The following is a 26,724-nucleotide window of genomic DNA, read 5'->3' as shown; positions in this document are numbered from 1 at the left end:
TCATATACTAAGCAGCCACCCCCTCCATGGATTGGTAGATAGTGAGTGGCTGTCTCATCAGTAACTTTGCACCTGTGTTACTGCCATCTTAACCACATGGGCCTGCTGCGCCATGAAGTGCATTTGGCTGGAGGCCTAGGCAGGTAAAAACATTGCTGTCTTTTCTTCTAATGCCTTTTGAATTTTTGGAGGATTTTAGTCCTCTTTTAGTTGATGCTGTCTATTGTCATGGATTAGTGTTAGGGACTTGCAAGGGTGAGGACCCTTGACACTGGGTTGCGGGCTTGTATACTTTGGCCAGAATATCGACTAATACCTCACATATTGTTAGGGCTGGCGGAACGCACCAAATAATAAAGATGGTAATAAGTTGCGTTTGCAGCCCGAGGTCCACCGTGCAGGGGTGGTAACCTGCTGCTCAGTAATGGCGGATGCTATATGGCGGTATACTATAAAGACACACGCGGGTTATCGTCACCCGGTGTGTACCGGGGCGGACTCTGTTGCTTCACAGACCCACACTACCACTGAACATAAACGCCGGAGCCTGTTTGTGCTCACAAAGCTCGGCTAAAAGAGCGCACAGTGTACGGCCACAGAACGCTACCCCAAGGACACGGGGTTAGAGTCCCTCTAGGCCCACTGAGCGCATGGCATAGCTGCCATGAGCGCCGCTAAAGACGCTGGCAGTGGATTGTGGAGCACGTGCACTGAGGCGTGCTGGATCACTGGTGAAGACCAATGTCTGACTCAAACCCTGACCTACCTACACCTAAGCCTGGGCGCTAGCAGGCTAGGCTGCACAACACATGCGTACCAAGGGTAGGGGTTTCATAATGAGTCAGTCACCAGATACATTCATACGTGCATACATCTCTCACACCTTATAGTCTGTAAATACAGTCTATCCTAGTGTATGGGAGAATCTCGCTGCTGAGCAGCATGCATTTTCATAGCTGTGCTAGAGGTGGCAACAGCAAGCAAACCCACGGAGTTGGCCTGGGCAGAGTGCCGGGACTGATGAATCTGCTGAGCAGGCTCCACTGCGGCCGAAGAAGAATGGGAGACTGCTGGGTGTAAGGCTCTGGATTCCTGCTGTGCAGTGGCAGGAACCTAATGCCTAACACATATTTTATATGTATTTTTTTGCACTTTAATATCAGGGTGCAGCTAGGCCCATATTGTCTTGTAAACTGTGGTGCCTGTTCACATGGGATGCATCTTGATAGCGCTGGGCAGCCCGCCTGATCTAATAGAAGGGCATCACTAATAGGCTAGTAACCTGGATGCTGTGCATTACCACTGTATGAACAGCGCTACATACAAGTCCTCATTGTGAAATCATATACTAAGCAGCCACCCCCTCCATGGATTGGTAGATAGTGAGTGGCTGTATCATCAGTATCTTTGCACCTGTGTTACTGCCATCTTAACCACATGGGCCTGCTGCGCCCTGAAGTGCATTTGGCTTGAGTCCTAGGCACGTAAAAATATTGCTGCCTTTTTTTCTGCTGTCTTTGAATTTTTGGAGGATTTTAGGCCTCTTTTAGTTGCTGTCTATTGTCGAGAATACCAAAGTACTTTAACTCTAGGGTGGGACTACTGCCTGCAGAACCTTCTGGCTGAAGGCCATCTTGCTACTCGCCAAGGTATCTAGCTTATAATGCCTACAAAATGTGTTTAAGCTAGACCATGTAGCTGCACTACAAATTTGATCCACCGAGGTCCCTGCCCTTTTGACCCAAGATCTTGCTATCACTCTGGTGGAATGGACTCTTAGTGCCTCGGGAATGGGCAATTTCTCGACCTCGTATCTAGGGAGATAGCGGTTGTTATCCATCTAACTAATGAAGATTTTGATGCCTTTTTTCCCCTATTTCTTCCCCCTCACTGGACAAACAGATTAGTGTCCTGTCTACACTCACAAGTCGCTTCTAGATAGCGAATGACTGCCTGCCTAACATCCGAAGAGTGGAAGAACTTTTCTTTAAGGTTTTTTGGGGCATGGAAGAAGGAGGGAAGTATTATCTCTTGATTTAAGTTTCGAGAAGAAACCACTTTTGACAAAATAAACAGGGTTCAGTCTTAGAATTAAACGATCGTCCAAAATCTGAATATAAGGGTTCGGGATTGAAAGAGCCTGAATTTACCCTAGTCTTTTAGCTCAGGTGATGGCCACTAAAAAGACTGTCTTGAGTGTGAGCTTCGCAATGTTAATGTCATCCATCAGCTCATAAGGGGGCCTACACAGGGCGTTGAGAACTAGATTTAAATCCCACGGAGGGACTGATTTCCTTATTGTGGGCCTTAATCTCTGAGTGGCTCTAGACAAACATGCTACCCATTTATGTAATGCCAGGTGAAAAATAAAAAAAAAATACTCAGGGCTGCTATCTGCACCTTCAGCGTGCTTGGCTTTAACCCTTTATTAAATCCTGCCTAGAGAAAATCCGTGATCTTTGGGATGTCAGGCCAGAAAGAGTCTATGAAGAAGCTACCACATTCCAGACAAAACTTCTTCCAGATATTATTGTGAATTGTGCAGGTCACAGGTTTACGGTTGGCCTGGATTGTGGAGATCACCTGGTCAGACAGACCCTTAGCTTTCAAGATCTTCCTTTCAGGATCCACGCTGATAACTGAAGACTCCTCTGATCTGAATGAAGAACTGGACCCTGGGAAAGCAGGTCGAACCTGATATCAGTAGAAAGTCATCCAAATATGGGACAATGACCACGTTCTTCTGTCTCAGTTAGGCCATGATCTTGGTGACCAGTTTTGTAAATACCCAAGGTGCCGAAGCAAGACCGAAAGGAAGAGCGCAGAACTGGGTAGCACTTTTTCCCTAACTTTAGGGCGAACCGTAGGTATTTTTGTGAATGCGGGTGAACATGAACGTGGTAGTATGCGCTCTTTAGGTCTGTATTGCACATCACTGCATTTTGTCTATGAGGGGAATGGTGGTCTTTAGAGACTCCATTCTGAACCTCTTGTATATTATCCACCGATTTAAGGGTTTCAGATTTATTATGGTGCTGCTTTCTCCTGATGATTTTTTTTTTTTTTATTGTGAACAGGGTTGAGTAATGTCCCAGACCCACTTCTGGTTGTGGAACTGGGATCACCACTCCTGCTTTTAAGAAGTCCTTTATGTCCTTCCATGTAGGGTAGGTGGCGGTTCTGGATCGGGGAACTGTCACCACAAACCTTGTTGGGGGTCTGACAAATTCTAAGGTGTAAGGCTAGTTTCACACTTGCTTTTTTTTGCAGCGCGTTTTTCCCGCAAAAAAACGCATTGAAAAAACGCATACAAATGCATACAAACGCTGCGTTTTTTTCAAGCATTTTTATGCGCATGCAGGAAAAAAACGCAGCGTTTTTGCGCGTTTGTATGCATTTTTTGTGCGTTTGCGTTTTTTTACAGATTTTGGAAAAACCCCACAAAAAAGAAAAAACAACCATTCAACAACACACAAGACCAATGGGACTTCATTGTGGGTGTGGTATGTTAATATATAGACCCTGTCTACAGTATTCTTCACATTTGCTTGATTCTTCTCGTGACCATGGATCTGCGCTGGAAGAGTTTTCACTTCAACTTGGATTTGGACATCGCGATGGCTCAGGCGTATGCAGTTGCTTGCCATGAACAAAGGAAGAGAGAGAGGCAGCGAAGACGGCGGCGTATGTGGATACATCCGATTGTTGAACTCCGGGAGAGCCGTGGGGCATACCACTCTACAGCGAGCTCCAGTCAAACCCGGAGAAATTTACAGATTATATCCGGATGTCCCACGAAAGTTTCATGGATTTGCTTGCTCGTGTCCAACAATCCATCCGGAGACAGGACACACAGCTCCGTCGTGCGATTCCTCCTGAGGAACGGCTACTGGTGACATTACGGTATGTTTTAAAAACCAAGGGGTGCGGTCTGATGTTTTTTTTTTAAATTTAGTATTCAAAACCTTGGGTAATTAGTTTTTGTGAATGTACTAATATTTTATTTTATAGTTTTTTAAAATAATATACATAAATATTAATTTTACTTCTTTGTCTGTTCACAGATTCCTGGCGACTGGAGAAACCCTATCTTCACTACACTTCCAGTACCGTATTGGAATCTCTACCTTGTCTGGAATTGTTGCTGACACCTGCCGGGCTCTCTGGAATGTTCTTTGTCCAGAATTTATGCCCCTGCCCACCGCTGAAAAGTGGATGGAAATTGCTGACAAATTCTGGACAGTATGCAATTTTCCCAACTGTTTGGGAGCTGTTGATGGTAAACACATACGGATCATCAAACCCCAAAGAACGGGATCTGAGTACTATAATTACAAAAAGTACTTTTCAATAGTACTCATTGCGATTGCGGATGCCGGATGTATGTTTGTAGCAGTGGACATTGGAGCATTTGGCCGTGGTAATGACTCACAGGCTTTTAAAAACTCAGACATGGGCCGGAGGTTGTATGGCAACCAATTTAATTTCCCTATGCCACGGCCTCTTCCTCACACCAAAGCTCCGCCACTGCCCTTTGTAATGGTTGGCGATGAGGCTTTTCAAATGTGCGGAAACTTACTGAAACCCTACTCCAGCCGGGACTTGGACCACACCAAAAAAATATTTAATTACAGGCTGACCAGGGCCAGAAGAACTGTCGAGTGTGCTTTTGGGATTCTTGTCTCCAGATGGCGAATTCTTGGCACGGCCATTAATCTTAAACTTGAAACAGTCGATGAGGTGGTGAAGGCCTGTGTGGTTCTACATAACTTTGTGATGGCTAAAGAGCACCCGACCTTTGAACTGGACGATGATGCTCCTAACCCATTGCCTGAATTCACTCAGCACACTCTCAGGTCATCCGTTGAAGTTGGCCAAATGAGGGACCAATTTGCGGCCTACTTTATTTCTGATGTAGGACGGGTGCACTGGCAAGATGAAATGGTGTAATGTTTTTGTTTGTTTATGGTAATAAAAAACCTTATTTGATACCATTACTGAGTGCACTATATTTTTTAAACTCCAATACTTCCCATGTATAACTGAATTTTTTGATGTTCACACACCTGGGCAGGTAAATACACATATGAGTTAAAATGCAGCATTGCTAGTCTGCGTGAAATATATTGGAACGAGCAAAGCTGCAGGCCATGAATCAGGAAACCAATTTTTTTCAAGAGAAAATTGTGCAACTAGTTGAAAAAAAAGTATGTGATTTTCTCAAAACACAACCCTCAAAACCCAACCCCAATGAAAGTCCATGGGGAATACAAGTCAGCATTGAGTGGATGAATGTAATCTGCTCCATTCCAACTTACAAGTTATTACACTAGGCCTTGGAATGACTATACTAGGCCGTGGTATTTCAAATATGAGTATAGTAGGCCTTGGGCCTACTAGTATAGTCATATGTGAAATACCACGGCCTAGTATAGTCATACCAAGGCCTACTCGATTTTTACCAACTAGGATCTTGTTTCACGAAAAACAAACTGGTGAAATTTGACAAGTTTCAACAGTTTGTTTTTCATGAAACCAGATTCTAGTTGGTAAAACTAAAGTTATTACACTAGGCCTTGGAATGACTACACTAGGCCGTGGTATTTCAAATATGAGTATAGTAGGCCTTGGGCCTACTAGTATAGTCATATGTGAAATACCACGGCCTAGTATAGTCATACCAAGGCCTACTCGATTTTTACCAACTAGGATCTTGTTTCACGAAAAACAAACTGGTGAAACTTGACAAGTTTCAACAGTTTGTTTTTCATGAAACCAGATTCTAGTTGGTAAAACTAGAGTTATTACACTAGGCCTTGTAATGACTACACTAGGCCGTGGTATTTCAAATATGAGTATAGTAGGCCTTGGGGCTAGTAGTATAGTAATATGTGAAATACCACGGCCTAGTATAGTCATACCAAGGCCTACTGTAATAACTCGATTTTTAACAACTAGCATCTTGTTTCACAAAAAACAAACTGGTGAAACTAGAAAGAAACTTATTTTTAAGACAAGTTTCAACAGTTTGTTTTTCATGAAACCAGATCCAAGTTGGTAAAACTCGAGTTATTACACTAGGCCTTGGTATGACTATACTAGTCCGTGTTATTTCACATATGACTATACTAGGCCTTGGGTTGGTTTTTAACATGTATTTACCCATCAGTGTGTGTGAGCGGCGCAAACAACATTAATGAAACTTTGTAATGGTGAACCACAAATGTAAATTTATTTTTAATCACAAAAAAAAAACAAAAAATTATTTTTTCCGGCGTTTGGGGGCAGATGGTTTCAATTTGGGGGTGTGCAGGGAATATGCAACACTTGCAGTTGAAGACGGTGTTTGAGGGGAAGGGGCAACAAAACTTGTGGGGGAAGGTAGTCCAGTTAAGGGAATTAAACTAGGAACACTTGGAGGAGAGGAAATCTGTTCAGGTACATTAGTTGTAATGGCATGTCGCCGTAGGCTTGTGTGCCTGGACCGACTTTGGCCCAATGCCTTGATAGATTTCGCCTTGAACTAGGGGCAAATATTGAATGTAGGTCCCCCGTCTGCTGGTGTGGCTGCTGCTGCTGAGGTGGCTGCTGCTGCTGCTGAGGTGGCGGCTGCTGCTGAGGTGGCTGCTGCTGCTGCTGAGGTGGTTGCTGCTGCTGCTGAGGTGGTTGCTGCTGCTGCTGAGGTGGCTGCTGCTGCTGCTGAGGTGGCTGCTGCTGCTGAGGTGGCTGCTGCTGAGGTGGCTGCTGCTGCTGCTCTTCGTTGGCAGTGCTCGTCCTTGCAGGAGGACTGGTGGCGGCAGTGATGGTCCAGGTTTGCAGAGTGGTGGTGGCAGGGCTACTACATGTTGTTGTAGCGGCAGGGCTGTTCCATGTTTGCCTAGTGGTGGCTGAGCTCCACGCATGCATGGGAGTGGCGGTGGTGCTCCAGACAGGAGCAGCGCTTGCCATGGTGGTGTCGGTGAAGTGACCAGCTGCACTCAGACTTGTGGTGGTGTAACGGTGGGTGTCCTGGCTTTGAATAGAGGTGTCCGTGCAGTGGTATGCAGCACAAGTCGGTAGTGAGGTGAAGCGAGTCAATGGTGGCACAGGTGGAAATGACACCACTGACTGCTGACCGTACCGATTATGCTGCATAGCCTGCAAGAAAGCATTGTTGCAGGCCTGCAGCACATTCAGCTGTTGCTCAGGACTAAGGTGTTCCGCCATGCCCTTTTCAATCTTACTAAAAAAATGGTGTGCTGGTCTGTTGAGGTCGGCCTCCAGATGGTCAAGGCGCTGTTCTACAGAATTGAAGCGGTGTTCAAAGTGGTTAAAACCACGTTCCATGAGTGCAAAACCGCTTTCAACTCTGTCGGACAGTGACTTGAGGCTGGAATTAAAGGCCTCGCTCAAATGCATAAACTCGGGCAAGACATTCCTGTCCAAGGCCCTCTGCCGCTGGCGGGTAGTGCCCGCATAACCAGTGGCAGAGACCTGGGACAGGGGAACACCTGATGGCCCAGCTTCCTGGTCACCAGCTGTGTGTGTGGTTGACCTGCAAGGTGCTTCCTGGCTGTCGGATGGCTGGGACGGGTCAGAGGACGTCCGAGGAAGGACCGCTCCAGGGCCAGGTTGCAGGGTGCTGCTCCAGGTGCTGTGGAAGAAAGGAAAATCATTACTACCATGCCTTTACAAGAAGCATCAGCTGTGGATTAGAAAAACACAGATTAATAAAAATAAAAACCCAAAATTTATAATACTTACGATCTCGTGGCAAGGACCGGTCTTAGGAACTGCAACGCGTGATAGTGACGGTATCGAGTTCTGGTCCTTGACGCAGATCCACTGCGAACCTGGCCCTCAGCACGAACATCACTGTTGAAGCGGTCCTTGATCGAACGCCAACGTGTTCGGACTTTGTCCACTGTTGTTAAAAAAAAAACAGTGCCGTCAAGGACAACAGTCACTGCGGCACAATATAGCAATACAATACTCAAAGCAGTCACTGTAGAGCCCGATGACACTGTTGGGTTTCCTGCTAGAATACACCTAGCACGAAACCCAACAGTGCCGTCAAGGACAACAGTCACTGCGGCACAATGTAGCAATACAATACTCAAAGCAGTCACTGTAGACCCCGATGACACTGTTGGGTTTCCTGCTAGAATACACCTAGCACGAAACCCAACAGTGCCGTCAAGGACAACAGTCACTGCGGCACAATGTAGCAATACAATACTAAAAGCAGTCACTGTAGACCCCGATGACACTGTTGGGTTTCCTGCTAGAATACACCTAGCACGAAACCCAACAGTGCCGTCAAGGACAACAGTCACTGCGGCACAATGTAGCAATACAATACTCAAAGCAGTCACTGTAGACCCCGATGACACTGTTGGGTTTCCTGCTAGAATATGCCTAGCACGAAACCCAACAGTGCCGTCAAGGACAACAGTCACTGCGGCACAATACAGAGCAGGGAAATACTCACTAAACGCCTTTTTGGAGGATTCTGTGGCGCTGTCCCAGCCATCCATCAACGCTGCGGCCACCTCATTCCATAGCCGCCGGGTCACCACAATGTCCTTGTGCAGCCGGTCACGGCTGTCCCACAACGGCGAACGCTCCTGGACCAGGCTGATGAGCTGCTCATTATCCAGGTAGACGTCTTCATCCCGTTGTGGAACCTAGACAAAACACATTCATTAGAATAATCAAATTTAAATTGAATAAAAAGTTACAAAAAAAGAAACATAAAAAAGAGTAAAAATAGAAGATAAAAAATAAAGAACATTACAAATCATTTGATACATACATTCCGTATCACCACCGGGACTTGGCTTCGCTGCTCCTGCTCTTCGCCCTCACTAGTCCCGTCGCAGAAGAAGATGATGATGACGATGTCTTAAAAAAGTTGAAAAAAACGTAAGAGATTTGGAGAAGCAGCAGATATACTTACCAGATGCACGAAAATAATCACCTCACGGTCTGCTTGCGCCAATTCCTGCCGCGATGGGGAATACTCGGATTCTGAAGACATACTGCATGTAAAAATAATAAAAATCATTAGTACCTACATAATTTAAAAGGACAGGCATATAATGTAATATACTCACATTCTTCGCTGATAGAAGATGGTTTCCTTGTTGACTGTCTGCTCTCCAATCTGTCAGTGTAGTAGTGGCAGAGTTTTGGCAGGCACCTCCTTTATATAGACTTTTTTTTTTGACTTTAGAAGATTATAACTAGTACAACAAGTGGACACTACCAAAAAAACGCAGCGCTAAAAAAACGCATACATGAGCATGCCAGTGCGCACGTATGCGCATCCATAGGCTATAATGGCCATTTTTAGCGCAAAACGTGCGCATACGTGCGCATGCGCTTTTTTGGAGGGCCAAAAAATGCAACATGCTGCGTCTGGAAAATACAAACGCACACCCCAAAAAAACGCAGCGCATGAAAATCGCATATGTGCGCTTACCAGCGCGCAGGTATGCGCACCCATGTTAAATATAGGGGAAAAAACGCATGCGCACGTATGCGTTTTTTTCCAGCGCAAAAAAACGCAAATGTGAAACCAGCCTTACCCCAAGAGATAGTGTTTAAGACCCATTGATTTTGGGAGACGAGTCTCCATGAATCTATGAATTCCCCCAGGCGACCCCCTACCGACATGGCGTCATTGCCTTCTGATCTTTGAACTGGACCCAAAGCGTGAGGGTGGAGCTCTACTTTTACCCCCTTAGGGTTGTCCCACCAACTAGCTTTCCTTTTCCTCCGAAATTCCTGCCTCTGGGAGGGAAGGGTCCTCTGAAAGCGATAATATATCCTAGTTTTCTCCTCAGGGAACCTTTTTTTCTTGTCAGTGGCATTTTCTAGTATATTTTCTAGAACTGGCCCGAACAACCTTAAACCTGAAAATGGTTTGGCACACAGCTTATTTTTAGACTGGTAAACACCCAACCAAGTCTTCATCCATACGGCTCTACGGGCTGCGTTGGATAAAGAGTTATTCCTGGCAGCAAACAGTACAGATTCCGCTGAGGCATCTGCCAAGAACCCGGTGGTGAGTTTTAACAGGGGAAGAACTTCTAACATGCTACTTCTAAAAGTCTTCCCTCTTAACTGATCCTCCAGCTGGTCAATATATATGTGCAAGGATCTAGCCACTGATGTGGCAGCAATATTAGCTTTCAGGATTGCCGCTGATACTTCCCAAGTGCTTTTAAGGAGTCCATCCACTTTCCTGTCCATAGGCTCTCTGAGGCTAGATGAATCCTCAAATGAAATTGAAGTCTTTTTTGACACTCTGGCTACCGGAACATAAATTCTCAGAATTTTGGCCCTGGTCTTTATATCGTCCAGGTCAAACGGCAGACGGAGCCTGAAATCCCGAGGAATGACCAAATGCTTCTCCCACTTCTCCATAATCATTGCCCGGATGTGGTCGTTCACAGGAAACACACAATGAATCTGTGACCTCAGGCCCCAAACATCTCATTTTGTACTGATTGAGGTTTCTGGGATTCCTCTATCTGCATTGTGTTTCTAACAGCCCGGAGTAGCTCATCTGTGTCATCTGAGGAAAAGAGGTACTTCTTGCCCACCTCAGAAGGTTCCGAGGTAATTTCCTCCTGTTCCTCCATGTCCGAGTATATAGACTGGTTCTCCTCCTCTGAGGATTAGCCCATTTCCCATCTTGACCTTTTAGGACGGGGACCCTGCTGGGGTGATTGAGCTGGTAAAAGGCCCGAGATGGAAGCTTGAACTTCCTCTCTATCCATTGTGCGCATTTCCGTCAGAAAGGAAGACTGCTTGTCCTTGATGACTTTCAGGATGCATACTTCACAAAGCTGTTTAGCTCAGGCATCTAGTAGCTTGCTATTACAGATGGCGCATCTCCTGGTCTTCCCCAAGGACTTGCCAGTCCTCCTGGGCGCAGGTGTCATCGTGCCTGGCATTGTGTCTTCCTAATCAAACACATGATCGTTTATTAACTCCTGGAACCTTGGCCAAAGTACCCCTGCCTCTAAGGCTACTCATGATCATTGGTGACTCGGGGGGGGGCAACACTCCTCATAGGGTCCTCCATGCTGATCCAGAGGTTCACTCTGTCACATCCTGACACAGAACAAGGCAGTTTTATTCCCTACCTTGTTGTCTCACCGCTCAACAGGTCCCTTTCCGGAATTCCATGGGCTGCATACCGGCATTGTTGCGTCTGACTTCACGCGCCCTGTCACACTCTGCATTCCAGCCCGGTTTTTCTGCCGCCCTGGAAGTGACGCATGCGGCTGCATCTGCTGGAAATGGACGCCGAGAGCCATCGCTGGAGGGAAGCAGCTTCAAACCCTGGAGCTCCCGTTCAACAGGGCACCTGGCTGAGGATTCCCCCTTCGGGTGGGAGTTGGCCCCGGATGTCTTGACAAGGGAAGGAGAAGATGGACCCCCAATCCCCCTGCGCCTGCAAGGTAAACTGGGAAGCGCCAGAGCTCCAAGCCCAACCTTCCCTCTTCTCTGATGCCTGTGCTCACAAGGAAAGGAAAAAACACTGGGGAATGTGGGTGGGAGGGGTCTTTTAATCTCTTGTGTGTTTTCCTGTCCCTATAAGGAAGGAAGGACAACCTCCATGGTGCTGTCAGGAGGGACGTCCTGGAAAATCAAATGATGCTCCTTTTCTTCCAAGCTCTGCTGTGTGCCCAAATATTGATTTTCCCCCACTTGTGAGGTATCGGCATACTCAGGAGAAATTGGAACACAAATTTTGGGGTCTATTTTTTCCTGTTACCCTTAAGAAAATTAAAAATGTGGTTCTAAAGTAAACTTTTTGTGAAAATATGTTACATTCAATTAATTCCAGTGAAGCACCTGAAGGGTTAATAAAGTTCTTGAATGTGGTTTTGAACACCTTGAGTGGTGCAGTTTTTAGAATGGTGTCACTTTGGGGTGTTTTCTGTCATATAGCCCATCAAAGTCACTTCACATGTGATGTAGTCCCTGAAAAAATTGTTTTGCAAATTTTGTTGGAAAAATGAGAAGTCGCTGTTCAACTTTTAACCCTTATAACTTCGTAACAAAAAAATTATGTTTCAAGAATTGAGCTGATGTAAAGTAGACATGTGGGAAATGTAATTTATTACTTATTTTGTGAGATTTAAATCTCTGATTTAAGGGCATAAAAATGAAAAGTTTGAAAATTGCAATTTTTAAAAAATTTTCACCAAACTTCCCATATTTTCACAACTGAAGGCAAGTCATATTGAACAAATTTTACCATTATCTTGAAGTATAGTTTGTCACGAGAAATTATTCTCAGAATCAGAGGGATTTGTTGAAATGTTCCAGAGTTATTACCACTTAAAGGTACACTGGTCATAATTGTAAAATTTGGCCTGGTCAGGAAGGTGAAAGCAGACTTCGGGGTGAATGGGTTAAAACTAGTGATGAGCGAATGTGCTCAGATCAGGTTTTATCTGAGCATGCTCGTGTGCTAACCGAGTGTCTTCGGCGTGCTCAAAAAATATGAGGCAGCATGTCTCATGGATGTTAGATAGCCGCAACACAAGCAGGCAGGGCCGGTTTTAGGCAAAGTGGGGCCCTAGTCAAAAGTTTAAAATGGGGCCTCAAAAGCTAACATATTGCACATCATACAGAAGCATTTCGATTGTATTTACATGCACTTAGTTCAGGCCGCTAAACGAGTGTGATCGACAATACTGAAGTCGTTCAACGCTTGTTTCCTGGCCTCTTTACACCAACTGAGAAAGAATGATGGGAACAGAACAATCACTAATAGATCAATCTGTCCCCATATAGTATCATGTTATCAGCAGCACATCTACAGTTTACACTGGCGATGTGCTGCTGAGAACAATGTTTTTTGTTCCAGCATAAACAATCCAATCACTTGATGAATATGCAGCATTTTGCTTGTTTAGTATAATACACCCCATAGTCCTCCATATATTATAATGTGACCCATAGTCCTCCATATAGTACAATACACTCCTCATAGTCCTTAATATAGTATAATACACTCCCCATGGTCCTCCATATAGTATAATACACTCCCTATAGTCCTTCATATAATATAATACACTCCCTATAGTCCTCCATGTATTAAAATACACTCCTCAGTCATCCATATAATATTATACACTTCCCATAGTCCTCCATATAGTTTAATACACTACTCAGTCCTCCATATAGTACAGTACACTTCTCAAAGTCCTCCATATATTTAAATACAATCCTCAGTTCTCCATATAGTATAATACACTACTCAACCCTCCATATATTAAAATACACTCAGTCATCCATATAGTATAATACACTTCTCAGTCCTCCATATAGTATAACATACTCCTCATAGCCCTCCATATATTAAAATACATTCAGTCCTCCATATAATATAATACACTCCTCAGTCCTCCATATAGTATCATAGACTCCTTGTAGTGCTCCATAAAGTATAATTCACCGCCAAAGTCATCCATGTAGTACAATTCACTTCCCATAGTATAATGCACCCAATAGTTCTTCATATAGTATAATGTATTCCCTATAGTCCTCAATACAGTATAATGTAGCCCACATATAGTATAATGCAGCCACCCCACAGAGTATAATGCAGCCACTCCACAGAGTATAATGCAGTCACCCCACAGAGTATAATGCAGCACCACCATACAATATAATGCAACCCCCCATAGAATATAATGCAGCCCCCCTCATATAGTATAATGCAGCATCTCCATAGAATAAATGGTAGCCCCCTCATAGAGTATAATGCAGCCCCCACAGAATGTAATCCAGCCCCCTTATATACTATAATGTAGCCCCTCCACAGAATACAATGTAGCCCTCCTCATAGAATATAATGAAGCCCCCTCATATAGTATAATGTAGCCCCCTCAAAGAGTATGATGCAATCACCCCTCATAGAATATAATAAATATAATACAGCCCCCAATATAATATAATGTAGCCCCCCATAGAATATAATACAGCCCTCCCATAGAATATAATGTAACCCCCATAGAATACAATACCGCCCACCCATAGAATATAATACAGCCACCCACAGAATATAATGTACCCCCATTGTATATAACACAGCCTCCTCCATCCCCATTGCATATAACACAGCCTCCTCCATCCTCCCCCCATTGTATATAACACCGCCTCCTCCATTCTCCCCCCCATTGTATATAACACAGCCTCCTCCATCCTCTCCATTGTATATAACACAGCCTCCTCCATCCTCTCTCCATTGTATATAGCACAGCCTCCTACATCCTCCCCCCATTGTATATAACACAGCCTCCTCCATCCTCCCCCATTGTATATAACACAGCCTCCTCCATCCTCCCCCCATTGTATATAACACAGCCTCCTCCATCCTCCCCCATTGTATATAACACAGCCTCCTCCATCCTCCCCCCATTGTATATAACACCGCCTCCTCCATTCCCCCCCATTGTATATAACACAGCCTCCTCCATCCTCCCCATTGTATATAACACAGCCACCTCCATCCTCTCTCCATTGTATATAACACAGCCTCCTCCATCCTCCCCCCATTGTATATAACACAGCCTCCTCCATCCTCCCCATTGTATATAACACAGCCTCCTCCATCCTCTCTCCATTGTATATAACACAGCCTCCTACATCCTCCCCCCATTGTATATAACACAGCCTCCTCCATCCTCCCCCATTGTATATAACACAGCCTCCTCCATCCTCCCCCCATTGTATATAACACAGCCTCCTCCATCCTCCCCCCATTGTATATAACACCGCCTCCTCCATTCTCCCCCCCATTGTATATAACACAGCCTCCTCCATCCTCCCCATTGTATATAACACAGCCACCTCCATCCTCTCTCCATTGTATATAACACAGCCTCCTCCATCCTCCCCCCATTGTATATAACACATCCTCCTCCATCCCCCCCATTGTATATGAGACAGCCTCCTCCATCCCCCATTGTATATAACACAGCCTCATCCATCCCCCCCATAGCGCCACAGTCCAGTACTCACGGCTATATTAAAAAAAAATCCCACACACAATCCTCACCTCTCCTCGTGCCCCGCGCTGCTCCCGGCTCCAGTCTCAGCAGCTGCAGCCTGCCCAGTACACAGTGGGTGTGCGATGATATGACGTCATCGCGCACCCACAGTTTCAGAGGCAGAGGGGAATGATGGGAGATGGAGCATCAGCTGACGCTCTCTCCTCCATCATTGCTTTGAACTGTACAGGCGTCTATGATGCTGGTATAGTTCAATGCGGCGGCGGGAGTCGGCGCTGGTGGCAGGCGGGCCCCCACCTCATGGGCCCCATAGTGGCTGCATTATGTGCCGCTAGCTGGGGGGCCCCTGGGGGAGCGGGGGCCCTAGGCAGTTGCCTGGTCTGCCTGCCACTAACACTGGCCCTGCATGCTGGTGTTGCCTAACAATCGGCAATCCCCTGCATATGTTGCGGGGACTCAAAACTTATTTTTCGAGCACGCCGAAGACATTCGGTTAGCACACGAGCATGCTCGGATAACACCTTATCTGAGTATGTTCACTCATCACTATTAAAATACCTCTAAGATCATCTTACCAACAACTTCCCACAACCCAGCTATATGAGTGCAGGACCAGAACTTATGGACAACAGAGCAGAGGTTGTTCCCTATCATATCAACTCAGGATCAGTACAAGATAAGTAATACAATGCACCAATGTACTGTGTACTTACAGTTACTTAAAAAGTTGGTCATACATTTTAAAGTTTGTTTTATCCACGAGTGTATGGATATAGACTATTATGTCGCTTTCTCTTTCTTGACAAGCCTTGGGTATTAAGCTCATAAAATTATAATAATCTCCTGAATAACAATACAATAAAAAAAACTGTTGCAATAATACAAAGTGATAGTACAGTTACATTTATTTCCAGAATAAATCTATTTAAAGTTAAATGGGTGTTGCCCATGGGAAAGCATCATACTGCAGGCAGTTGGAAACCTGATGAAAAAGACAACTTTGAGAAAATACTTTGACCCCTTTTATGAGATGTCACATTGTGAAAACATCTTTGTTTTAACCTTCAGCCTTATTCACATGGATCAGCATTTTCATAAATACCACATTAAATCTTTCAGTGCATTGTTCGGCAAACTAGACAGCACTTTTTCTATCACAACTCTGTAATGGTATCATCATTAGGCTTTTGGGTCAGTTCCCCTGCACCCACAGAGTGACTTATATCTTTTCAGTTTTTTACGTTCTTTCAGATTCTGTATAAAAGATCCAATTATTTGGTTCTGCCTATAGAAAATTATACAAATATTCTCCCTATGTAAGCAGAGAAGGTGTGAAAATAATGCTGGTAATTGGGATAGGCACAATGGTGTTTCTCCCAGATTCTGTATGACACAGTAAGATGGAATTTTTAGCGATAATTTAAAATGTGTTTTATCAGTAATGACTGTGAATACTATTGAAATTCATTATAATGATAGAAATATACTATATAGCAAACGTATAAAAACTCATCTCTAAATCGCTGAACTCAGGTTTTACAGTCAATCCCATAACCACAGGTAATCCAGTCTTGCCCCATCCATGCCGTCTGCCTTCATTAAAATTCGTTACACTGAATTCGAACATGGTGCTTTCATAGGATGCCTTTTTGTAACAGGCCAGTTCGTCAGATTTCTCCCCTCCTATATATATATTTCAGCAACAAAGGAGCAGCAGTATTTACCTGCCCAGGTCATGCACTCTCAGGATGCAGCAAACCTACGTAGGAAAGATGGTGGCAACACAGGTGCAAAATACTGAACTGGGCCACTTCACACGGGAGTGTCCGCGGCGTGGGAAATACCCACCCCGGCGGACATTAAACTAGAGGGCTCCGGGCATGGGGGACGCTGCTCGGAGCAGGAAGCCACAACAAGGGGTGGTGAAAGTCCCGAAGAACTGGTCGCTAAGTGCCCAATAGTATGGGCCGAAGTCGAAGGTCGTGCTGTATGGTGCCTAGTGGATACAGGGTCGCAGGTAATGACCATGCCGGCAACGTACTTCCGGCAGCATTTTCCGGAAGCGGCAAGGCCCCAGTGGGGGCCCATGATACGACTAGTGGCCGCAAACCAACTGCCGGTACCTGTCGCCGGAGTGGTGTGGCTTCAGATGACATTATGTGGTAAATCCCTCGGCCGCTGGGGTGTGTTCCTAACCCAAGGAGAGACTAACGACTGTCATCCGATCATCTTGGGTATTAAAATACTGCGGGAGTACGGCAATCTACTCCTCAATGATACCACGCAGGAGACCCTAAGTCAGTGGGGTTCTCGCACGGCCCAGGGGCAGGTCTTCGAGTGGTTGGTGTGGGAGGCGCGAGTGCTCCAGGAGTGTTAGGAGGGTGAGGCGCTGGGCAAGGTCATCGCACCGGCGGCCCCTCCACTTGTGCTTCCTCCGGGGCAGACGGTGGTCGCTCTGCCGATCCACGCCCCGATACCACTGGAGGGCGTGGAGGTGCAGGTGGAACCATGTTACTCAGAACGCCTGCACCCTGGCATCCTAGTGGCCCGCTCCCTGGTCCAGTTGAGGGTGCAACCCGAAGATCCCTGGGCAGTGACGGTACAAACCCAAAATGCTGCCACATCCTTGGCCCAAGAAAAAGGTCGAGTCATCCTGGAGAGAATGCGGGCCGAGCTTTCCGACCTAGCGCCAGCCCAGCTTCTCCAAGTAGAGACACTTCTTGGACAATTTTACAGTGTCTTCGCCAGCCACGAGGACGACTTTGGATGTACCACGGCCATCACGCATGGGATCCCCACGGCAGGAGCGGCCCCCATCCGGGAGCGATATCGGCAAATACCACCGCAACTATACCAGGAAGTGAAAACTCTGTTAGCCCAAATGCTCTGGAAGGGGGTCATACGAGAAAGCCAAAGCCCTTGGGCGGCCCCTATTGTCCTGGTTCAGAAAAAAGATGGCACTTTGCGTTTTTGCGTGGATTATCGGAAGTTGAACGTCTGCACCATCAAGGATTCGTATCCACTGCCCCTCATAGAAGAGTCTCTGTCCGCCCTGGGGAATGCGACGTACTTTTCAACCCTTGACCTGGCCAGTGGGTACTGGCAGGTGCCGATGTCAGAGGAAGACAGGGCCAAGACGGCATTCATCCTTCCCATGGGACTGTTTGAGTTCAATCGGATGCCGTTTGGGCTGGCCAGTGGCCCAGGAACTTTCCAGCGGTTGATGGAGCGGTGTCTAGGAGACCTCAACTTTGAAGCCACATTGATATACCTGGACGATATTATCATCTACTCCGCCACGTTCGAGGACAACCTGAAGCGGTTGGGGCAGGTGCTCAGTCGGCTGCAGAAGTACGGGTTAAAGGTAAAGCCCCAGAAATGCCACCTGTTCCGCACCCAAATCGAGTACCTGGGGCATACCGTCTCGGCAGAGGGTGTCTGACCAACCCTAGAAAAGGTCGCTGCCATCCATGGGTGGCCCACCCCCGAGACAGTGAAGGACGTGCGGGCCTTCTTGGGGCTGGCCGGCTATTACCGTCGGTTTGTGAAGAATTTTGCATGCCGAGCTCGAGCCCTGCAGGACCTGCTGAAGGGGGCTCCTGCCGGGGCGAATCGACGGAAGATCCGGTGGCAGCAACCGCAAGAGGATGCGTTTCAAGATCTCAAGGCTGCTCTCTCGGATGCCCCGGTATTAGCATATGTGGATATCTCACAACCGTTCATCCTGCATACCGACGGGAGCCTTCAGGGACTAGGAGCTGTGTTGTCACAGATGCAGGACGGCCGGGAGAAAGTGATCGCCTATGGTAGCTGATCGCTGCACGACTCAGAACGCAACCCGGACAATTACAGCTCCTTAAAGCTAGAGCTCCTCGCAGTAGTGTGGGCAATGACGGAGCGGTTCGCAGAGTACCTGGTGGGCTCCGAGGTAGTAGTGCGGACCGATAACCCATTAGCCCATTTGGAGAATGCCAAACTGGGGGCCCTTGAGCAGCGGTGGGTGGCTCGGATGGCTAAATTCAATTATAAGATCATCTACAAACGGGGAGCTGAAAACGTGCACGCCGACGCGCTCTCCAGAATCCGACACACCACGCCAGGGAGAAGTCAAGACGACGAATTAGAGGCGCCGTTCGCCCTCACCACCGCCGCGCTTACAGTCCAGAAGCAAAAAGTGCCTCAGCCGGACTCCTAGGAGGGATGCTGGAACAGCCCCGCGACAACTGGATCCAGCAGCAACAAGACGATACAGAAATTAGACTCCTGCGCCGATGGGTGGCCACTGGTAAATTGCCCACGGGCTTACAAAGACAGACTTTGACCCAAGATATGTTGCTGATGTGGCGCCAGTGGGAAAAAACTAGCCATCAAAAAAGGACTTTTATATCGAAAAGCCATGTCACGAACCACGTCAGCTACGATATGGCAGGTGATCGTGCCCGGAGCCCATCTCAACCAACTGGCCCGGGAAGCCCATGAAAAGGGGGCTCATTTTGGTGCTCAAAAGACTTTACAATGGCTGCAGTAGATAGTGTACCACCCACGCTTGCACGCTGCTGTAGAACAAGTTTGTCGAACCTGCCGCCCGTGTGAGCTCGCCAAACCCCCTGCGCAATGAGCCCCGGTGCAAACTATTGTAACATCAGCCCTTCTGGAGCTTCTTATGGTGGACTATCTAACCATAGGTCCTGCCTATCAGGGGTATGAACATTGTCTCGTTATGGTGGACCATTTCACCAAGTTTGCTGTGGTCACCCCCACCCGAGACCAAACAGCGGAGTTGGCCGCCTATGCGATTTGTAAGAACTTTATTCAAGTGTACGGCTGTCCACAACGAATACATTCGGACCAAGGGATGTGCTTCCTAGGAAAAGTCATGGAAGAGCTACACCATCTTTACGGTATCGATAAATCGCGGACTACGCCATACCACCCGCAGGGAAATGGAGCTTCAATTGATTCAATCGTACGCTAATCCAAATGCTGCACACCCTGGAGAGCAACCGCAAGGCCCGCTGGCCTGAATATGTTCCCGAGCTGGTGTGGGTATATAAAAATCGGGTGCATCGAGTGACTGGTTACACCCCCTACTCATTGCTGTTTGGGTGGGAAGGAAAAGGAATTACGGAGGTGGAATTGAACCCGGAAGAACCCCAACCCTGGACCGGGGTATCCTCGTGGGTCTGAAACCACCGGCACTGGCTGCAGACCCTCCACCGTATCGTCCATACAAAGCTCCAGGATCCAGAACACCAGGGGAAGCACTGCCCCCACCCATTGACTTTCAGACTGGGGATCGGGTACTCGTACTTGATCAACGCCCCCAAAACAAGTTAGAACCACAGTGGGAAGTGAACCTGTACCGAGTGTTACGCCGAATGAGCCCCGACGGGCATGTGTACGAAATACAATCTGAAGGAAACAACGCGGGCCGGAGAGTGTGGGAGGAACGACTCCCATCGAGTGTCCGGGCCGGAACCTAGGGAGCTGTCATCTGGGTTCCGGGGGAAATTGTCCCCGGGGGGCAGAATTCAGGGACATACCGTTGTGACAGATAGATGGGCTGGGGGAGGGACCAGTATAAAAGAGGAGGGGAATTCCCAGGACGATGAGTCAGCAGACCGACACAGAGACAGCAGGAGACTGTGGGAGTGGCTGAAAGCGAGAGCGACTCACCAGTGCCAGGGAGGACGCTCACCAAGGACTCCAGGACGGTACCGAGGTGATTATCCGGGACTTGCTGCCCCTCTCCAGCCCGCGGCCACTGCGGCCCCAGTTCAACCAGCAGCCGCTGCCACCTCCCCTCAGCCCGCAGCTGCGGCCTACCCGCGGTCACCCGCGGCTGTTACCGTCTCGCCCCAGCCCGCGGCTGTGGCCTGTTCCCCGCCACCTACAGCCGCCCTGGTCTCACCAGTGGCCACGGCAAGTACAGTACCGCTGGCGGCCACCACTGTCCCACTCTGTTCCGCAGCAGGGGCCGGGCCTCTGCTGACCGCGAACCTCCCGTCACAGCCGTTAGCTGCGCAGGTGGCCTGTCATTCGCCACCGCACATCGCTGCCGCTTGCCCCAGGCCAGGGGCTGGGGCCCAACCATTCAAGGACTCCACCTGAGCCTGTGGGGCTCCAGTGTCATCAGCGCGCCGGAGTGCGTGAAGACTTCGTCATCGCCTCAGCAACTGGGCCCAGCAACTACTACGCCGAAAGACCACCAACCCGAACGACGAGGAACGTCTGGATGGCTAAGTTGACTTTGTAATTAAGGACCCATAGTCGGCCATACCTCGGCCCTATAGTGACCAGCTGTTGCCGGAAGTAGTCATGTTCTACCCGTTTGTGTGTGCTTGTATTGAACCCCTGCGAGGGCAACCCGTGTTACCCCTTTTGGTGATCAGGCCAGGACTGAGGAAAGTTCCCTTTAATCTTATAAACATTAATATAGAAAGCACCTAATTGTCTCGCGACTCGTCACTGCATCCTGCGTACACTGCCGCCGGCACTCGGATCGGAGCGTTCAGCTACATAGAAATACATGCAGCTGAACGCTCCAATCCGAGTGCCGGCGGCAGTGCCGGATACTGACGTGCGAGTCTTGTCCGAGTTTCTCGCATTTGAGTACGAGCCCTTAAAAAGAGTCTTTCAATGTTGCCGCATATTGTTACGGGTTTACCGCAACAGAGGAGCCGGAAAACCGCAGTGTCTGATTTCCAGCACTGCTGCACTGATTAAAATCTCCTCACCATCATATTAAATGGTGCAGGTTTCTGCTAGCAGTGCAGGGATTAAACTGTTCAGTAGAGAGCTTGTAGTGCTTTCCTGCCTTGATGGTCTCAGCTGTTCATTGTTGGCCACTCCTCTCCCCTATATATACTTGCCTCTGGCAATCAGGGATGCCAGTGTTAGTTGCATGCTGCCTGGCTCTGGAGCTGGAGGAGTTGGTTGTCTGACAAAGGCATTTCGAGTGTTTATCTAAAGACTGTTGCTTGGTTTTTCGGTTGTGTGCAAATTCTCATCCTCTCCTATATGTTTTTTTCCTTCCTTCACTTCCTGGTGAAGCAGCTGCAGCAGCTCAGCTTGAAGGTAGCAGATCTGTGCACTGTGGTGGCACAACAATCTGACACGGCTGGTTTAGGGACAGCTACTCCCAGGCAACCCCAGGTAGAACCGAAGCTCACTTTGCACGACAGGTTCTCTGGAGGGGCAGACAAGTTTGTTGTTTATAGGGCACCCTGTAAGCTATACTGAGGAGTATTTCTCCGAGTTTCAGAGGAAGTCCACTGCTACTAAGTGGAATGATCCCGCACTCCGTAGTCAGTTCTATCAAGAGTTATCTATAAAGGTAAAGAATGCCTTGCCCTTGATGAGACTATGGTTTCCCTTGAGGCAGCCATGTACATGGTCATCCGAGTAGACCACCATCTTTGTCACAGACATAAGTAGATACTTCAATTTGTGGGGGGCACGGGGTCAAGGGAACTTTGGCCTGAGTCAACCGAGGAGCCCTTGCAGTTCAGTGGGATGACATGTTCAGTTGGTCCAACTGTAGTTTGGCGTAAAGGGGGAGTGTGTTTCTTCTATGGTGGAAAGGGTAATTTTGTGGGTGCTTGTGCTTCCTTATATCACATCATAAACAGCCGTCAGAAAACTAAGGAGCCCAGGTTGTGAGGAGGATCACAACTCGGGTGTACTTATTTCATCCATATGTAGGTCACATTTCTTTTTTACCGGCCAAGATCCATCTTGGCAAAATTAAGATGGTAATTTCTGCTTTTCTGGACAGTGGGGCGGGGTTTAACTTGATAGAATCGTCCAGGTCCGTGACAACGAACCACCTACGCTGTCTAGACTTGCGCCGCGTCCAACCCTCAGCGTCCAGATGTTACAGCATAGTGGATGGGATTTCATGAAATCCCATGCCCACAATGCTTGCACAGATGACCGCGGATCACCCGGTGAGACAGACGTGCGGCATGTCTTTCCAGACCGCAGCATGTCAATTTATTTTGCGGAGACGCTCCCTACCTTCTAATTTCTTGATTTTAATAAAACAGACAATACAAGTAATAGTAAATCAGCACATTTTTATTGATATCCCCAAATGTAAAAAAATATATATCAAGAATTTTGCTTTTTAGGCAAAATATAATTGGAACTTTTATATATATAAAAAATATTTAAAAAGGCTGCAAAATTTCAAATAAAGCATTATGAATGGTAGATTTCAGAAATTTGAATCCAGTGTATTCCTCTGTAGCCAGTTAATAATTCTTGTGTTCACAAAATTTATCCAGTCTAACCGGGTTTTCTTTTTTGCTTGCAGCGATTCAAGTTCAATGTCTCTACTGCTTTCATCCATGGTAGTTGTGATGAATAACTCCAACTGAAATATATAACCAAAAGAAAAGAAATAAGATGTACAACAAATGTATTTGTGAAAAATACTGTAGGTATATTCACACATCAAATGGTTGTTCATGCGACTATACCAATTATATATGATGCTTTTCTTGTTCTGATGAAGAAGTCTGAAGTACTTTGAAACGCGTTGACTAAATATAAAAAAGCATGTACCATATTTTTTGGATTATAAGACACATCCCAAATTTTGAGGAGAAAAAATAGGATTTTTTTAAAAAAAAATAAAATGGTTGTGCTTCTTATAATCCATGCGTCTTATTTCTTACTGGGGGTAGTGGATGCGGTGAAGCGGGGACCCAGAGTCATTGCTGGAGGAGGTAGGAGTGGGGTGATGCTGCAGGCCGCAGGCTGGGATGAGGGGTTGTTCCGATGTACGGTGTGCCGCTGCGTGTGTCTGATGCTGCGAGGGCTCTGCCGACATTTTGTGAAAGGCCAGAGCCCCCGCAGCACCGGAGACACTCGCAGCAGCATCGAACAACCCCCACAGCATCGCCAGACACCACCTCAACACCACCTGGCACCCATAACACTGCTGGACACCCCCTCATTCCAGCCTGTGGCCTGCAGCAGTGGTACCGGTAAGGTATATCCGCATTATAAGACACACACCCATTTTCTCCCCAAATTTGGGGGGAAAAAGTGTGTCTTATAATCTGAAAAGTATGGTAATTTTGGTCTGGATTTAGATTTATTATATGGGATGCCAGCAGCGCATTTTAATCCGCAAATCCTCCTTATATGGCCGGAGTCATACAGTATGTGTGAGGACTACGGACGATCGCTTTGCAATAAAACACTGCATAGCACTCGGACTCCTGTTAATCCATCATCATTTTTTTTCGACCGTATTATGTGTGCGAGTGAAATCTCAGCATGCTGCGATTTGTTGCGTATATCGGCCGAGACTCGCCAATGCAAGTCTATGGGTGTGAGAAAAAAAAATTGCACACCACACGTACCATCCGCGTGACTTGCGAGAAATATGCACCGGTGTCCTTTGAAAAGCTGTCAATTCAAGTGCGCTGTTCAGTAAAATCACACTGACAGGTTAGAAAAGAATAGATATATACACATAGAATACACAGATGCAGATGTCAGTGACACACACGCATATCTATAGACAGTGTGTATATATAAATATATATATATATACACTGCATATATATATATACACACATATATATATACTGCTCAAAAAAATAAAGAAAACTCCAAGCCAGTCACACTTCTGTGAAATCAACACTGATTGTGATTCAATTTCTCCTGCTGTTCTGCCAATGGAATAAACAACAGGTAGAAATGATAGGAACGTCACTAACATCCATGTGTCTGCTCAGTAAGAGTGTCTAGTGTTCCCTTTATTTTTTTAAGCACTATATATACTGTATATTGTGGCAGGGCTAAGGGTCGTGTAATCGATGGGAGATATGTGCCTCATAAATGGCTTGTTTCTATAATGTAAGGCATAAGTAAAGCGTACCAGATATTATTATTGTTGTTGTTTGAAGGACCTGTGGTGAGGTCACAGTCATGTGACCAGTCAGCTGCTGAGTTCGTGGGTGTGGCTACAGCCTTATAATGTGGCCTGCTCCTGAACCAGGGAGCTGTATGTGGGGAGGACTAAGCCTCCCATGTCTGCTGTGACTCCTGCTCTGAGTCTATAACCACGGACATTTTGTGTTATTTTGCCTGAGCTAAAGGCTACTTTTTGGTGTTACGCTGCCTTGAGCGTTTATGACGTGAATAAACCGCAAGCACTGTTGAAGAACCTGTCTCATATTTGTCTCCCGCTGCACCTAAGCGAGTCACATCCCCACAATTGGTGGTACACGTGCGGGCAGCGGTCCCAGCAGCGACTTGAAACAGTTGCTGCATGTCCTGGGTGAAGTTTGCAGCGGGGCAACAAGCACTGCCGGGAATCATGGAGGACCTGCTGAAACACCTGGTCCAGTCCCAGGTTCTGCAGCAGGAAACCAACAAGCTGTTGTTACAGCAGATCCAGCAAAGCCAGCAAGAGCAGCGTCAGCAGTTCCAGCAGAGCCAGCAGGAACAACGGCAGCAGATGCAGCTTCTGGCAACCGCCATCCAGGAGGGCAGGACGAGCGCCCCAACCCCAGGTCGGGCTGATGCCACCGACGTCGAGAAGGTGGTAAGACGCGCATTACAAAAAATGACCCCTGAGGATGATGTTGAGGCCTTCCTGATGGTGTTTGAAAGGGTGGCTGAGAGGGAAAAACTTCAGCCAGAGCGGTGGGCGGAGGTACTGGCCCCATACCTAACGGGGGAGCCCCAGAAGGCGTACTTTGACCTGACGGTACAAGATGCCAGAGAGTGTCCCAAATTAAAAGCGGAAATTCTCGCCCGCTTGGGGGTTACAATGACTACCAGGGCACAGAGAGTTCATCGTTGGGCCTATCACCGGGACAAACCCCCGCGCTCCGAAATGTTTGACCTGTTGCACCTGGTCCAGAAATGGCTGCAGCCAGAGTCGGCTTCCCCTGCACAGATGGTAGAGCGAGTTGTGATGGATCAGTTTGTGCATTCCCTGCCGAGACCTCTACAGACTTGGGTTGCCCAGGGTGATCCCCAAAATGCTGATGAACTGGTTGGGCTGGTCGAGAGATACCAGGGGATGGAAGGTTCCTTGGGGAAGCAGCCCATTCCATCTTGGGGGTCCCAGCAGGGGGCGGAGTCACAAAAAGGGGTGGTGCGTCCAAGGTCAAAAGGGGCGGGGGAGGCGGTGCCCAAGGTCCCCTCGGGTGTTATTTGCTGGAAGTGTCATGGGCCAGGACATATAGCGGCCCGTTGTCCCCAGACCACTGAGCAGATGGACTGCAGCATGGGGCGCCGTAGTTCATACTACGCATATCCAGCTTGCAGTGTGAACTCGCTACCTAACAAGGGGCCACAAGCGTGTCCCGTGAAGGTGAACGGTCGAGCAGTAAAGGCGCTTCTGGACTCCGGGAGCTTGGTGACCCTTGTGAGGGCCAGTTTTCCTCTAAACATACTCTCAGGTAAAAAGATTGGTGTTCGGTGCATACATGGCGATGCCAAGGACTACCCTATGGCTAGGGTGAAGATTGAAACGGCGCATGGCACCGAGTCGCATGAAGTTGGCGTTGTTCGAGACTTGTTGCATCCCATAATTATTGGCCGGGATTTCTGTCTGTTTTGGGATCTGTGGGGGATGGGTTCTGAGAGTGCTAGCAAGAGCCGGGAACCAATCCACCCCACTGAGGTAGCGCCACCACCAGACGCAGACGAGTTTCCTTTATGTATCCTTGTGGGG

General features: G+C 47.4%; 2 protein-coding genes across 3 annotated transcripts in view; both read right to left on the bottom strand.

The window, feature by feature from the left end:
* Positions 1–6,276: 6,276 nt before the first annotated feature.
* Positions 6,277–10,416, bottom strand: LOC141080544 (uncharacterized). The gene is made up of 3 exons (XM_073565817.1): positions 9,740–10,416; positions 7,744–8,028; positions 6,277–7,633 (listed from the first exon to the last, which is right to left on the bottom strand). The coding sequence occupies exons 1-3, from the start codon at positions 10,414–10,416 to the stop codon at positions 6,400–6,402; spliced, it is 2,196 nt and encodes a 731-aa protein (XP_073421918.1). The 3' UTR covers positions 6,277–6,399.
* A 12,662-nt stretch (positions 10,417–23,078) lies between these two features.
* Positions 23,079–26,724, bottom strand: part of LVRN (laeverin) — a 225,498-nt gene continuing 221,852 nt past the window's right edge. For both annotated transcript variants that reach the window (XM_073553307.1, XM_073553353.1), the window contains one exon: positions 23,079–23,397. In XM_073553307.1, coding sequence (XP_073409408.1) covers positions 23,310–23,397 — 88 coding nt within the window. In that variant the 3' untranslated portion in view covers positions 23,079–23,309. The remainder of the gene's footprint in view (positions 23,398–26,724) is intronic.

Source organism: Dendrobates tinctorius, unplaced genomic scaffold (assembly GCF_039654945.1).
Source record: "Dendrobates tinctorius isolate UK_male_01 unplaced genomic scaffold, ASM3965494v1 ptg000003l, whole genome shotgun sequence".
Lineage (NCBI taxonomy): Eukaryota > Metazoa > Chordata > Amphibia > Anura > Dendrobatidae > Dendrobates > Dendrobates tinctorius.
Note: the sequence above shows the minus strand (reverse complement) of the source record. Positions and strands in the feature narration are given on the sequence as shown.

Excerpts from the sequence above, each read along its gene's own strand:
- LOC141080544 (XM_073565817.1), bottom strand. The coding sequence starts at position 10,416 with ATGATTATGGAGAAGTGGGAGAAGCATTTGGTCATTCCTCGGGATTTC. Across the intron at positions 8,029-9,739 it reads AGGAAAAGGAAAGCTAGTTG|GTGTATTCTAGCAGGAAACC; the intron begins GTGGGACAACCC and ends GTTTCGTGCTAG. Across the intron at positions 7,634-7,743 it reads CCGGTCCTTGCCACGAGATC|CACCTGGAGCAGCACCCTGC; the intron begins GTAAGTATTATA and ends TTTCTTCCACAG.